General features: G+C 42.7%; 1 protein-coding gene across 2 annotated transcripts in view; it reads left to right on the top strand.

Annotated features, from left to right (window-relative positions):
* The window catches only part of ATP6V0A4 (ATPase H+ transporting V0 subunit a4), a 28,437-nt gene extending 15,914 nt beyond the window's left edge, over positions 1-12,523 (top strand). For both annotated transcript variants that reach the window (XM_038181139.2, XM_005021511.6), the window contains exons 11-21: positions 106-256; positions 1,045-1,184; positions 1,347-1,504; positions 1,976-2,069; positions 3,441-3,559; positions 4,435-4,651; positions 6,252-6,359; positions 8,208-8,333; positions 9,263-9,380; positions 11,392-11,563; positions 12,084-12,523. In XM_038181139.2, coding sequence (XP_038037067.2) covers positions 106-256; positions 1,045-1,184; positions 1,347-1,504; positions 1,976-2,069; positions 3,441-3,559; positions 4,435-4,651; positions 6,252-6,359; positions 8,208-8,333; positions 9,263-9,380; positions 11,392-11,563; positions 12,084-12,177 — 1,497 coding nt within the window. In that variant the 3' untranslated portion in view covers positions 12,178-12,523. The remainder of the gene's footprint in view (positions 1-105; positions 257-1,044; positions 1,185-1,346; positions 1,505-1,975; positions 2,070-3,440; positions 3,560-4,434; positions 4,652-6,251; positions 6,360-8,207; positions 8,334-9,262; positions 9,381-11,391; positions 11,564-12,083) is intronic.
* The last annotated feature ends 1,183 nt before the right edge of the window (positions 12,524-13,706 follow it).

A 13,706-nucleotide genomic window follows, 5' to 3' on the forward strand; every position in this document is an offset into this window, starting at 1 on the left:
TCATATTGCTGCCTGTGCAGCCTGGACAAAGGCCTTTGTGCTGTGGGACCAGTGCATTTCTGGTAGCCACCCTGACTGGGTCTGTCCTTGTCTCTGGGTCTGCAGGAGCGAAGTGGCTCTACCATCGCCCCTATCCTCACCGCCATACACACCAGGATGGCACCACCCACCTTCAACAGGACCAACAAGTTCACAGCTGGATTTCAGAACATCGTGGATGCATATGGGGTGGGCAACTACAGGGAGATGAACCCAGGTGAGAAACACTTGGCTACCTGTGCCAGGCATGCCAAAGCCAAAGTGAGGCCTTTGGGCTCTCATCAGCCTGAAACTGACTGAGAAATCGGAACCGTATTTTCTGCTGACAAGAATTGGCACTGCCTAGTGTATAAGCATGGATTTTCTCAGGTACAGAATCTGGCCCTCAGTCCTCAGTGGTTGGTTTTGGCAGGAATAATGAACAACACAAAAATAGAATGGGAAACAAATGGTGAGGTAGCAGATCTAAGGAAAAGATTTAAACTCACAAGGTGAATATAAGGTGAGCTTATTATCATGCTGAGGACAACAACAACAAAAAAGCACCAGAGAAAAGTGTAAAACAGTTGTAGAGAATCCCAAGGAGACCACTGAGAATGAACAGAAACTTGGAAATGGGAGCCTGTGGGAACAGATGAGGTAGACTCTAGGTGCTTAGACTTAGAAGACTGAGAAACACAATAGTAACCTTCAAGCACATTTTTTCTCTTGCAGAAAAGAATGCAATTGTCTGCACATCATGTTTTCCTTTTTTTTTTTTTTTTTCCTTTTATGATGGGATGAAATGAAGGCTAAACTGCAAGGAAGGTGGAGGTCAGAAAGTTGGAAAATCTTTCTAGTGGTAAAGCTAGTTCTGCACTAGATCTTGTTGCCTGGTGTGTAGGGGAGGGAGCAGGGAGGCCTTTAAGGACAGCAGCTGTGAAGAACGGCTTGAAGGGGTGGACTGCTCCTCTGCTGAGTCCCTTTTGTTTAGGAGTTGAGTGTCCTGTGTTTTCTTTCCTGCAGCTCCTTACACCATTATTACCTTCCCCTTCCTGTTTGCGGTGATGTTTGGGGATTGTGGCCATGGTGCCATCATGCTGGCCTTTGCGCTCTGGATGGTCATTAATGAGAAGAGCCTTCTGGCCCAGAAGAGCACTAATGAGGTGAGTACCAGGGAGCTGGTGCACCCCATCAGCTTAGGAAAAGGCTCGTTGTCCCCATTTGATAAAAGGAGCGTTCAGCTTCCCAAAGACTGAGCAGGGATCCTCTGAAGATGCCTGTGGGGCAGATGTTTGGTTACCAGCGCTGTGCCTCTCCCCCTGCAGATCTGGAACACCTTCTTCAGCGGGCGTTACCTGATCCTGCTCATGGGCATATTCTCCATATATACTGGCTTCATCTACAATGACTGCTTCTCCAAATCGTTCAACATCCTTGGCTCGTCTTGGCATGTCATCCCCATGTTTAAAAATAATACTTGGAAGTAAGTGGCTAAATGTGGGAAACAAGTGAAAACACACCAAATGGAGCACGTAGGCTTTAAAAGAAAGACAGAGTGACTGTGTGGGGAGGGAAAGAACACCCTGCTGTGGATGCAGTCATGAATGAATCAGAGGTTTTGTCTGACACACACAGACAAACTCACTATTGAAATGGAAATGTGGAGTCCCTGGGAACATGCCTGTTTGTTCAGGCACTGATGTGCATAAAAATCTGCAGGTGTCCAGGACTGATGCATAGAGAATTATTAGTGTGATGGCAGAATTATTAGTGTGAGGGCAGGGCCCACTTCCACACTCACACACACACACACACATGTGCACACAAACCCAGGATAATAACTGGAATCAGTGAGAGCCATCATGTGGTAGCCCTGAGCACATCTCATGTAAGTGTGCTGTAGGCTTATACCATGAGATTTAGCTGCAAAGGTTATTTCACTTTTCTCTTGTAGTAAGGATGTGCTTCTGGAAAACACAGAGCTGCAGCTGGATCCGGCAGTCCCAGGGGTCTACTCTGGAAATCCATATCCATTTGGAATAGATCCGGTAATTAAATTAAATTGCTCTAAGCTAATTTGTGTTTCGGTCCTGTTTCTACATATCAGGTACATCAGTAGCTCCCTACTCTCTCTCCTAAAGCCACGCTCTTCGCTTCTTTCTCTTTACCTGCTCTTTACACAATAGTTGTGATGCCTTTCTGTAGCATTCAAGGATATAAATACTCATCTTTTAAAACTATTATTATTGGGTTTTTTTTGATAATTTTGCACAAGCAGCAGCTAAATGGTAAGCAGGAAGGAGCTCTGCTTTTACTAGAGGGTGATCTTGTGCTGTAGTGTCTTCTCTGTCACCGGGCTGCTGGACCCAGTTTCCTTGTTGGAGTACTTCACCCATTACATAGCTACTTCACAAGTTTGAGGGTTAAGTCCTGATTTCTATGCAGTGTATTCATCAAAGTGTGAAGTAAATGCCAATGTTATTTAACAATCCACAGTTTCTTCTCTGTGTTCTAATTCTTTCTTTCCGTTCTCTCTTTCACATTTTAAAATGCAGTTGTTAACATCAGGCTTTCGTGTTTCAACCTTAACATCAGCCAGTTAGTCCCTGCTGTGGCTGGATGCTCTCTCATTTGTCGGTCACACAAAGAAACATGAGCTTCTCCTGTTTTGTAGAGTGATTGACCTTGTAGGGAGTTTTGCACAAACCAAGCTCTAAAGCTCAACCCAGGAAGCAAGCAGTGCAATTCTGCCATGTCAAACAGCCGAATTTTCTGTACACACCCCCAGCACACCCCTAAGTTACTCTAGCCATGGCTAACACATCTTCCGTACTGGCTGCTGCTTGCTTGAGGGGCTGGGACCCCTGGGTGGATGGGTGGGAGGAACAGAGGAGAGGCAGGCAATAATCTGGTCTCCCTGGCCAGTGAGTCGAAAAGAGCTTTTCTATGTTGTTCAAATTAAAAGTTAGAACATGCTCTGTCCTCATTAATCTGGTGAATGTCAAACAAACTTCTCTAGCAACAGGAAGGATTTTCTTATGTCTTTCCACCTCTGCTGAAGGAGGTGACTCAGCCTAAGGGCAAGGAATGACACCACAAATACCTAGGTTCTACTACCAGCCTTGGCTTAAGTTTCTGGTGGACTGAAGCAAAGTCACTACATTATTTTAAATCCCTGTTATTTCCTCTGATAAGTGAGGATGGTACATTATACCTTTCAGATGTGAAGACAGATATTATATCACACTTGGCAGAGTGAAATTATAAAGAACATATTATAAAGAATATCTAGATTTCTGTTGCTTGTTATATTCTTACTAGAACTAGTAATAGTAAGTTGTTGAGTAACGACTTCCACAGGTCTTACTGAGAAAACACCTTGAAATTTTGTTCTTCTGTCTGTATTCCTTTTCTCAAAGATTTGGAATATTGCATCAAACAAGCTGACTTTCCTGAACTCCTACAAAATGAAGATGTCGGTTGTGATAGGGATTGTGCACATGGTTTTTGGGGTGATACTCAGTCTCTTCAACCACATGTAAGTCTGTTTCACCAACCCCATTGCTGCAGCACAAAAGTCCTTGTCTCTAGTGTCCTTCATTCATAGCCTCATATCTAAGTCTGATGACTTGAATTTCACCCTTTCCCCATTGCGCTGTGTACACAGTCAGACTCAAACCACTCAGAGTGCTGAGTCCAAAAGCCACAAGGATGGCCATCTCTTGGGTGAATTGTCTTTTAAACTTTCTCTCTTCAACTTTTACATTTTGTGGAAATATTAAAACACACTAAATTAAAAACATACATTATCTCCTACTATTGATAACTTCCGTATTGAAAGACAAATTCCTTTGGTCTAATTCAAAGCACACTGAAACCTTGCACACTGTGCAAGCATCTCTTCCTCCTGACTTAGCGGGCCTTTGTTCAGGATCCATGCACATGGCTATTCATCTTCGTCTATATTTTGCAATAAAAAATAAGAACTGTAGGTAGAATGACGGGGTAGACACCGCCCTCGAGAGACTACCACAGCAGGAAGGTGTGTAGTGACCCACAAGGACAAAAAGCTTTTGCAAATGACAGTGAAGGACTGCACCTACAGAACTGATTTTATATCTGCTTCTGACCTTCCCCAGCTTATAATGCTTAACTTTGTGAATTTGCTATTTTTTTTTTTATATTAGCTTTTATTTCAACATATTAATCTTACCGGTATGGTAAAGCCATTTAAACAATGGCTTTTATTCGTAAGGACTGCCAATACAGAGTTCTTTTTTGTCTAGTGATAGCTGTATGTTTCTTATGTGGTTTTCCAAAGACTAAACAGCATACAGTATTCTCATACTTGGGTGCAAATTTGTATCAATACCTACTGTATTAATTACACATATCTTTTCTTATTCTTTCCAGCTACTTCAAGAAATACATGAACATTATCCTGCAGTTCATTCCAGAGATGATCTTTATTATCTCTCTTTTTGGATACCTTGTCTTCATGATTATTTTCAAGTGGTGTCATTTTGATGTCCACTCATCCCAGAGTGCACCAAGCATTCTCATCCACTTCATCAATATGTTTCTGTTCAATTACAGTGATGATTCAAATGCTCCATTATATACGCACCAGGTATGCATCAGTCAGCTTGAATCCACTGTAGCTGTTTGTGAATTCACAGTGGGTGTGAGGAGGGTGGGCATAAAGATGGGGAACGGGCTCAGAACCTCAACCACAAATGCCAGTCACATAAGAGAAGTTTGTTCTTCTGGTCTTCTTGTTGGCCTTGTAGATAGGTAGGAGAGATGCAGAGGAAATCTCATTCTTGGTGTCATCCCTGCAAGAACAATGATGCAGTTTAAGATACTTGGGGAGAAAAAAAGGAAAGAAGGAAGATTAGATGTTCAAAACTGTGTATTACAGAAGTGCGGTCCTGAAGTTTGGCTAGACCCTAGAGATATAGCAATCGTCTCCTTTCCTTGATGATCCCTTCCTTATTTCTACTTCGGAAAACCTGAAAACTCTATTTTCAGCTTAAAAAAAAAAAGGCAGTAGCTTGAGGATATGTGGCAGCTTTTTGTCAAAAGTATCTTCTTTGGGGAGCTCACAAAAAAAAAAAAAAGCTAAAGAGAGAAAACATCTTTTAAAGTCACCTATTATTGTTCAGAACAGGGATGTTGTTTTTTTTTTCTTGCTTGATATCAGCAGCATCAAGAAGAATCTGCAAGCAAATGCTGCCTCCAGTCACACATTTACATTTATTCAGTTGCACACTTTGGTACTCCAGCTTGAGCTCAGTTATAGTGCTGCTGGTGAGTCAGGGTTAGTAGGAAGACCTGGTCTGTTCCAAGTAACTGCGTTACGTCTGCAGGAGAGATTGGGAAAACAGTTTTATCAGCCTGCAAAAAGTCATCAAATAATATTTTGTTTTGTAACAACTCAAAGCCTTTCCAAGACAGTCATTTTTTCTTCTATACTTACCCTCCATCTCCATTAGTAACTCGGTTTGTGCAATTCCCCTGGGTAGTCTGAATGCAAAGATTGTGTGAAATTAACCATAAAGTGATAAGGGAGCTGAGCTGTCTTAAAAAAATATGTATACAAAAGATGTAGGGTTGTTTTATTTTGTTTTTAAAGTACAAACATTTATGTTAGGACAGAAATAGGAGTGGCACACTGCAACAAGAACACCTTGTATTGTTTTTGCTGGTGGAGCAATGTGTGATCAAAGCTAAATTACAGGAATTCAGTTACATTCTGGAAATAGAAATGGAGAGCAAATCCTGTATCCTCTGCTTTCCAGGGGAAGACTTGAATGACTCAGCTCTCACAGCATTGTTTTTACGTTGGTCAGAGCAAGGCAAACCGATTACCTCACCCAGTGGTTAAGACATTTGCTTGGACAATTGGAGAGCCAGGTTAAGGTCCATAACATTTGGTTTTGGCAAACTACTCTTCCCAACATGAAAGACTTTCATCTCCAAGTATCCAACTGTCTCCAAAAAGCTAACAGTGCATTTTGGAGCCTTAAGAAGTACACATTTATTTTTGTATCTTTACAAACAGGACAGACTCAATCAATATGGGGTGTGTATCTGTCAAATAAAACAAAAACAAACAAACAATAATAATAATAAAAAACATTTCATAGAATTAGTTTTCTTACCATAAATTTAGTTGGCTAAAGGAAGTAAGAGTGACATTTTGTTCTTCTGTTTGTTGTCTCTTTTAGAAAGAAGTGCAGAGCTTTTTGGTCATCTTTGCTCTGATTGCTGTTCCCTGGATGCTCCTAATTAAACCTTTCATCCTCCGAGCCAACCACCAGAAAGCACAGCGCATGGTAAGGGACAAGCATCAAGCTTGGGTTCAGTACAGCAAAGGCAAAGCTGAGGCGACAGACCCCCAAAAGTGATCTTTTTTTTTAAAGAGGCTGCTTTCCTCTAATCTCCAGTGATTTCAAAGTGTGTTTTAAGGTACATGCACCCAGACACGCACTATGGGTCAGACATTTAGCTGACCCATCTAAATGGGAAGCAGGAGCTTTTGCTCCCAAGGCCATATGTTTCTTGGGAGAAGGGTGACACCAAGCTCTTTCAAACATAATATCCTAAAACAGAGGAGATTTAGAGAGACTGAAGGGCCAGTAAAGCCAACACAGGGCACAGGCCTCCATTCCTGGTCTTCAGCCATCACTAACAACTGGTCGGCTGCTCTGCAGGAACAGGGCATCTGTGATACCCCTGGCCTCTGAGAGACCAGCACTGCTTGGAGAAGAGCCTTGATTTTACAGCTTTCCAGCAATGCTTTCTTTCCTAAGTGACTGCTTTCACATTAACAAAACCCTCCTTCCCATGGGCTCTGTGGTTCACCCAGCTCTTCAGCATGCAACTGTGGCAGCTGCAGTTTCCCAGTTGCTCATTAATTCTCTCCTTTATTACGCTAACAGGACTTTACTTGTCTGTCAGGATTTACTTCTCTTTATAGTGGGAGGTAGTGCCTGGAGTACCTTTTATAGGGCACAGATGTTTCCATTAGAAGAAAGAGATGCTGGTTGTGCTGTGTGACCTTTTCCAACCCAGTCGCTTCTGACCTATAACTGAAAGCCAGGTCCCTGGAGACTTTTGCAGCCCTGCCTCTGCACTGTAATTTCTTGTTTTGTCATTCTTCTGGGATTTCGATGAAAGCTTGACATGGCTGACTCCAGCTCCTGCTTTTACGCTAGCAACATCTGACAGCTTTTCCCCACCTCCTATTCTGCCCTTGTATTTCTGTTCCTGATTTTCATATGTTAGCTGTCTGATCACATCTTACATTTACCCAGATTTATATGTTTGCAACAAAGTCTGTTCCCTGTGCTGACATTCAGGTAAAGCAAAGATAAAGCAGGTGTGACAAAGATTGCTGCTGCAATAGGAAACAATATGTTATCATGAGACTTTGCCCATGAAACCTGTTGGAAGCTATAAAGAATGACAAGGCAGAACCTGACAGAAGCTGTGAAGTCAGGATTTTGTTATGCTATATAATAGGGCTATTATAGACATAGAATGGAGGGCTATTCTTATGCTGTGCTGTCATTTCTGTGATGAGGCTCGGATCAGGTTGCTCAGGCTTCTACAAGAGCTCTGTAAAGAATGATTATGAGAGAAGATGGGTTATCATAGTGTTTTTGTCGATTCAAGAGAGATGAATCTCTCAATCAGGAGATCTGAATTGTGTTTCTGTCTGTATCCCAGTAACTTTGTGAACTTCAAGTCACCTGATCTTTTCAGGCTCCTTTTCCCTTTCACCTGATGAAAATGTCTTTGATTTGCAGCCATATAATTGACACGATCAGCCTTAATGTGCCCCAGTATTCTCATATGCCAAAAGTAATGGTTCTTTGCTTGGTGGGTATAAAGGGTGCATTGTGAGACCAGAAACTAGCTCTAAATTAGTTGGAATCACTGTAAAGTGCTCTAGGATGGATTTTTTTTTTTTAATTATTACCAGCCATTCAGTAGGAGTACTCAATTTTTGCAGTCAATGATGACTGACTATTGTTCAAATTGTCCTCACGTTCACGATGCTGTTCTTCACGTGTTACCTGTCAAGAGGTTAGTGATGGAGCTCTGTGCTGTGGTCTGCTTCATTTTGGTTGCAACCTCTAGCATGACACAAACAAAACATTGCATTTTGTTTCTGAAAGATTCGGTCTCAGGCCAACTCAGGAAACACTGGGGGTGAAAATGAAGTGGAGACCAATCACTCCAAGAAAGCTTCCCAGGGAGACCACAGTGGTGGCCATGGAGGACATGAAGATGGTGAAGAAGAGGTAAGAAAATGTGGGCAGAAAGAATTATTCAGACAGACACAGTAGTACAAGACACAAAGCCAAGCAGAAGGTTTTTTGGAGTTGCCAGCCCTTCTTTTTAAGAAGATACCAAGACATTCTGTTGCAACAGTTTGTGTTTCCAAACAGAGTAAACTCTGAATTTTAATAGAATAAATTCCTTTAAAATTTTCCTTAAGTTTTGCCTGGTGAGGGTAGGCATTCTTACAGATCTCATGCTTTTACAAACCTCAAGCTTTCATTTCCCCAGGGGGTTGTTTCACTTCTACTTAGCACCCAGAGAAGGTCAAGACTTCCCCCAGAGTAAGCAATTTTTCCTTCCTTTAAATTGCAAAGGAGTATTTAAAAGTTGGCAGCCTGCAGTGTTGGCTAAGGAGGAAAATCTTCCTTTGGCAGAGACTGTCAAGGACTTCTGCAATATGCAGCTACACAGTGAAAAAAGTGACAAAAATGTTTGTGACTGTCTGAAGTATCAACAATATCAAGTGTGTATATGGCTGACTGAGAAGGGCGTCTTCACAGTCTTAGAAGAAATGCTTATTTGGTGATGCTATCTGCCAATGGGCAGATAGTCTGAACACCTCTACTTTATATAAGAATTTCTATGTCTATAGGAAATCACAAAGATTGATAGCAATTGGATTGCCATCTTATTCCAGATTTGAAATTATAAGACTGGAATAGGAGCTGGTTTCTGCATTTTTGCTTTTCGCTGAAATTCAGAGGAGAATGTAAGGAAAGGTCATAGAGAATTGACACTTTTAAGCAGTCTTTTTATCTAGATAGTATCTTTTTTGTTGCTTAGGACATAGTGAAGAAAAAGGAAGAGTATGAAGAGTCTGTCGGAATGTTATCTAGGAAACCCTGAACTAAGAAATAAGAGAAATGTGTTTGGTTTTACATTGTTTCAGTTCAATTTTGGAGACATATTTGTCCATCAAGCTATCCATACCATCGAATACTGCCTGGGCTGCATCTCCAACACAGCATCCTACCTGCGGCTCTGGGCGCTGAGCCTTGCCCATGCACGTGAGTGACTGGCTGTGCCTGTTAGCTACCTCACCAGCAACTCCCTGCTGATCCCTGCTTCTGATGGTGTTTGATTAGCGCTGCGGATTTCCTCATTAAATCAAAGTTCTCCTTCTGGGCAATTGCATCCCAGAATGTTTTGCCTCAGATAAATCGAAGTGTTTTGTGTTGGCCTTCTCAATTTTTAGTGGTGATTCCCAGGTGCTATATGTCAGGGATCTCCGGACTCCATTTGCAAGCCAGGGCCCATTTTCCATGCTACTCCATTGCTGTCCTTCTGGAAGAGTCCTCGTGGTGTGTGGCAGTGTAGGAGGTGCAGCCCAAGTGGCTGCTCCAGTCCACAGAGGTAAATGCAGTATGGGAACCATAGCTGCATGGCTCATGAGGCACTTGCTATAGCCTTAGGGTACACAGATAAATGTTGAGAAGACTTGAAACAAATACTTTTATTCAGTTCAGTGAAACAAAAAGAAATCTTTCAGTTAAAGGACTCTTGAAACTTCTCATTTTTGGTAGAATTTTTCCCAAGCAACATTTAGCAGAAACTCACATTTCATGAAAAACATACAGCATTTCAATGTCTTTTGTCTTGATTTAAGACAAAAACAAATTCTTAAACTCTAGAAATTCCCTCAGGCTGGAACATCAGATTTTCAACTACCCTAATTTTTATGAAATGGTTTTTATTAATATTGCTGTACTGCCTCTGGCTATGAGTTGTGCCTGCCCTGAAGAACTGGGCACAACCTACAAAAAGAAAACAGAAGGGAGAGGGGCGCCATGCACTGATGGGTTGCGCTGTACTGCTTGGCACAGAAATGAGCCTAGTAGAGGTTGATTGGAAGCTAACATGCATTAGCTTTACATGGAGGACAAGCATCTAAATAAAATAAAACAACTAAAGAACTTAGCTAAGGGCAGGCCTACGTGATATGTCAGAATTCTGCCTGGAAAACCATTGTATTCTTCTGCAGCCTTGCGAAGTGGCGCTGACAGGAGTATTTTTCCTGAGGGCATCAGCTGCAAGGGGATCCCTCACATCTGTTGTCACCTAAAGTAGCAGGTCATTTAATTTATAGTCTGGATATGGCCCGAGGACCTCCCTGCAATGACTGATGAAACAGAAAACAAGGCTGGACTTGTGGCTGGCATATCTGGATGGGAAAGAGCTGGGCTAAGTCCTTGCCTTGCCTGTACCACAAGAGGAAAATTGATTGATTCTCAATCTATCCTACGTAACTGGGATAGCTAGATTAGGAGTATGTCTTCTTCTTGCCAGACACATCAGATATGTTGATATAGACCTGTTGATAGCTGTTGATCAGATATGTTGATATAAATGTGTGCAAGACACACACACACACACACACACACACACACAATCTTAAAGAAACAGGCAAGAAGCAGCCTAAATATTAATACAGCCTGTCTTGGGTAAGACCAACCAGTTGTCTTTTTTTTTTTTTTTTTTCCACCACAGCTTCTCCGAGGCACCTTAAGAGAAGTTGTTTTTGAGAACAAATGGGTGTTGGAGAGCAATACCTGTGGGTATTAGCCAGCATCAGTCAGTACAGCTTGAAACCTCATCTGCACATGTAGTGACTATGTCAGTCGATCATGTTCTCTGGGATTTAGCAGCAGGCAGTCCTAGAAGGCTCTGTGTAGTGCCCAGCTGCCACGTTAAAGAGGTGCAAATTAAACTGATGACTGTATCATGTCAGGGTAGCAACAGACCTGGTAGTGTTCTTGTGTGGACTTGTGACACAAAGCCAAGACAAACCAGCACATTTTGCTTCCAACACAGTGAAGAGGAGCAACAGAAAATAACTTGCATGCACTTTCCTTCCCTTCTCATCATGGGGAAGCAGCGTGGCGATATGTGATTACTGTCAACAGTGTTGACGTTTTATTTTAAACCAGCTCACCTATCTGGGAAAAATGGGTGAGCTGCCAGACTGTTTCTGTGCACAGCTGTTGCTCAGAATTTGTTTCCTGTTATTTCTTCTTGCAGAACTGTCAGAGGTTCTCTGGACCATGGTGATGGAAAGTGGACTCAGAAACAGCAGCTGGACAGGCCTCATCACCATCTTCATCATCTTCGCGGCGTTTGCAGTGCTGACAGTGGCCATCCTGCTGGTCATGGAGGGTTTGTCGGCCTTCCTGCATGCCTTGCGCCTGCACTGGTAGGTGGTGTGGCCTGTGGGAGCTTTCCCCAGGTCACTCCTTCAGAGAGATAGGGCTGTAGGCTCTGAGGGCCATCATGACATTCATGATAAAGCCTGAAGACACAGCCACACCACCGGTTGTGTGTCCCACACAGGGGTACCATCACACAAGCAGCTGGGGACCACCAACTGCAGCAAGATCTCAGAGGTGCAAAACCTGCTGAAAACCTGGGTCAGTTTTCATGCCGTTAGCCCAGATTGAGCTCCAGGCTGTCTGAGCTTTGTGGCAGACCGGTTTTAAGTGAGGAGCATTTTCAGGATGACTTGGAGCAAGTTGGAGCTAATGGGTGACAAGTTGCTCTCTGGGTCTGCCCGTGTCTCTTGGCTGGCTCTGAGAGCCGACTACGTTCCCAGGCTGGAGGCCACTGGCTCTCACAGCCTCCCTTTTCCCGTGGGTGCAATGTTTTAGGCCTCTCACCTTGGTGTAGGTCCTGCCCACCCCAGGTAGCACTGACATCCCTCTCTGCTCCCTCCCCAGGGTGGAGTTTCAGAACAAGTTCTACGTGGGAGCCGGATACAAATTCTCCCCATTCTCCTTCAAGAACATCATAGATGGCACCACGGAAGAGTAAAGCCAGGGCATTGCTGCTTTGCTTCTCAGACCAGGCTCTTTCCTGCAGTCAGTCACCCATGGAGTGGGGCTTAAACAATGAAACTGAATGGGACATGGCCTTTGAAAGAAGATCAGCAATACATGGAGATGTCCTAACTGCATTCCCACATAGTGCTGTGCCAGCTGAGAGTGGTAACAGATATTACATCATCTGGGCTGGCTGGAGCTGGGCTGCATGTCTCCACTACTGTCCTTACCAAGTACCTAGTCCTCAGCATCCGACCAGGTCAGCTGCCTGCTGCTTGGTTAAATAGAAAGAGATGCTCCTTTCGGAATTAAATTAAATTAAATTAATAATCAACTTACATGTGTTTTGCTCTATTTACTGCCTTGTCTTTGTGGCTTATTTCTTTCCAAGGGAAGCATGTTTTGGCTGTTGTTTCAAGCTGTGGTTGATCATATGTCAATGATTAAGTCTCTTATAAGATTGCAGCCCTTCATTGCGCACACAATGCAGAACAGCTCAAAGAAGGATCATATCGCAGGCTAGCAATTTTCTACATTCTTTACTACAACAACCCTCCTATTATCTGATTTGCTTCAGGGCTTAACAGTACAGGATTATAGACGTTTGCACATGTCATCACTTAACAAAAGCGTTGGTTTTGAGCTGTGTAAACAAAAGAGTGCACCAATTTCGACATTGGCAGGCAATTTATTTCTCTCTATGGATTTCTTTCCTACTGGACACTTAAGATGACTCTCCCTGTGCTGTGTTTTTCAAGACAGGTTGTTAAAACAGACTGTGTAGAAATGCTAATTCCTAATGAACATAACGAAGAGAGAAATTGGAACCGCTGAGATGAATTCACAATGTTGATATACTCTGATCTTTCCTAAATATGTATGAATTGCCAATTTTTCAAACTGAATCGTGTTAATCAAGATGGGCTATTTTTTTCAACCACGGGGGATGTAAAATCACAACATAGCACACTGACGGATTTGGAGGTGATAATGCCTCCTTTCAGAGGGTGTAACTGGGCAAACGCTTTTCAAACCTCATGTTCTCAATATCCAGCTCCACCAAAGAAACATGTCCGTTGACTGTTCCAGCAGGATATGCAGCAGAGTAATGGCCAGGAGACTGCAGTGGTCAGCCTTGAGAGCCACCTTCCAGCTATGGCTACCTTTCGTTATTCACTCCCACCTAATTTGTTTATTCCTGTTCTGGAGAGGTCTGGGAGAAAAGCTGTCTTAGAGCAAGAAAGGCCAGTTTGATGCATTACCAAATGCAGAGAAAACAATTTGCTTTATGAAACAGTGGGTGGATTTTCTGCACAAACACATATTTTATCTTTATTGCACCTTTCCACATGATTGCGGTATAACTGAGGAGGTGATTACCTGAAACAGAATATCTGTTCCTTTTAGAGCTTCTTGGTGTTCTGCTTTTTTGTCCGAGGTTTACATTTTAAGCAAGAAAAACGAGTTATCCTCTGAGTACTGCAGGTGACAAGATGCTCTGTTGTTTACTGTACTGAACAG

Source organism: Anas platyrhynchos, chromosome 1 (assembly GCF_047663525.1).
Source record: "Anas platyrhynchos isolate ZD024472 breed Pekin duck chromosome 1, IASCAAS_PekinDuck_T2T, whole genome shotgun sequence".
Classification (NCBI taxonomy): Eukaryota; Metazoa; Chordata; class Aves; order Anseriformes; family Anatidae; genus Anas; species Anas platyrhynchos.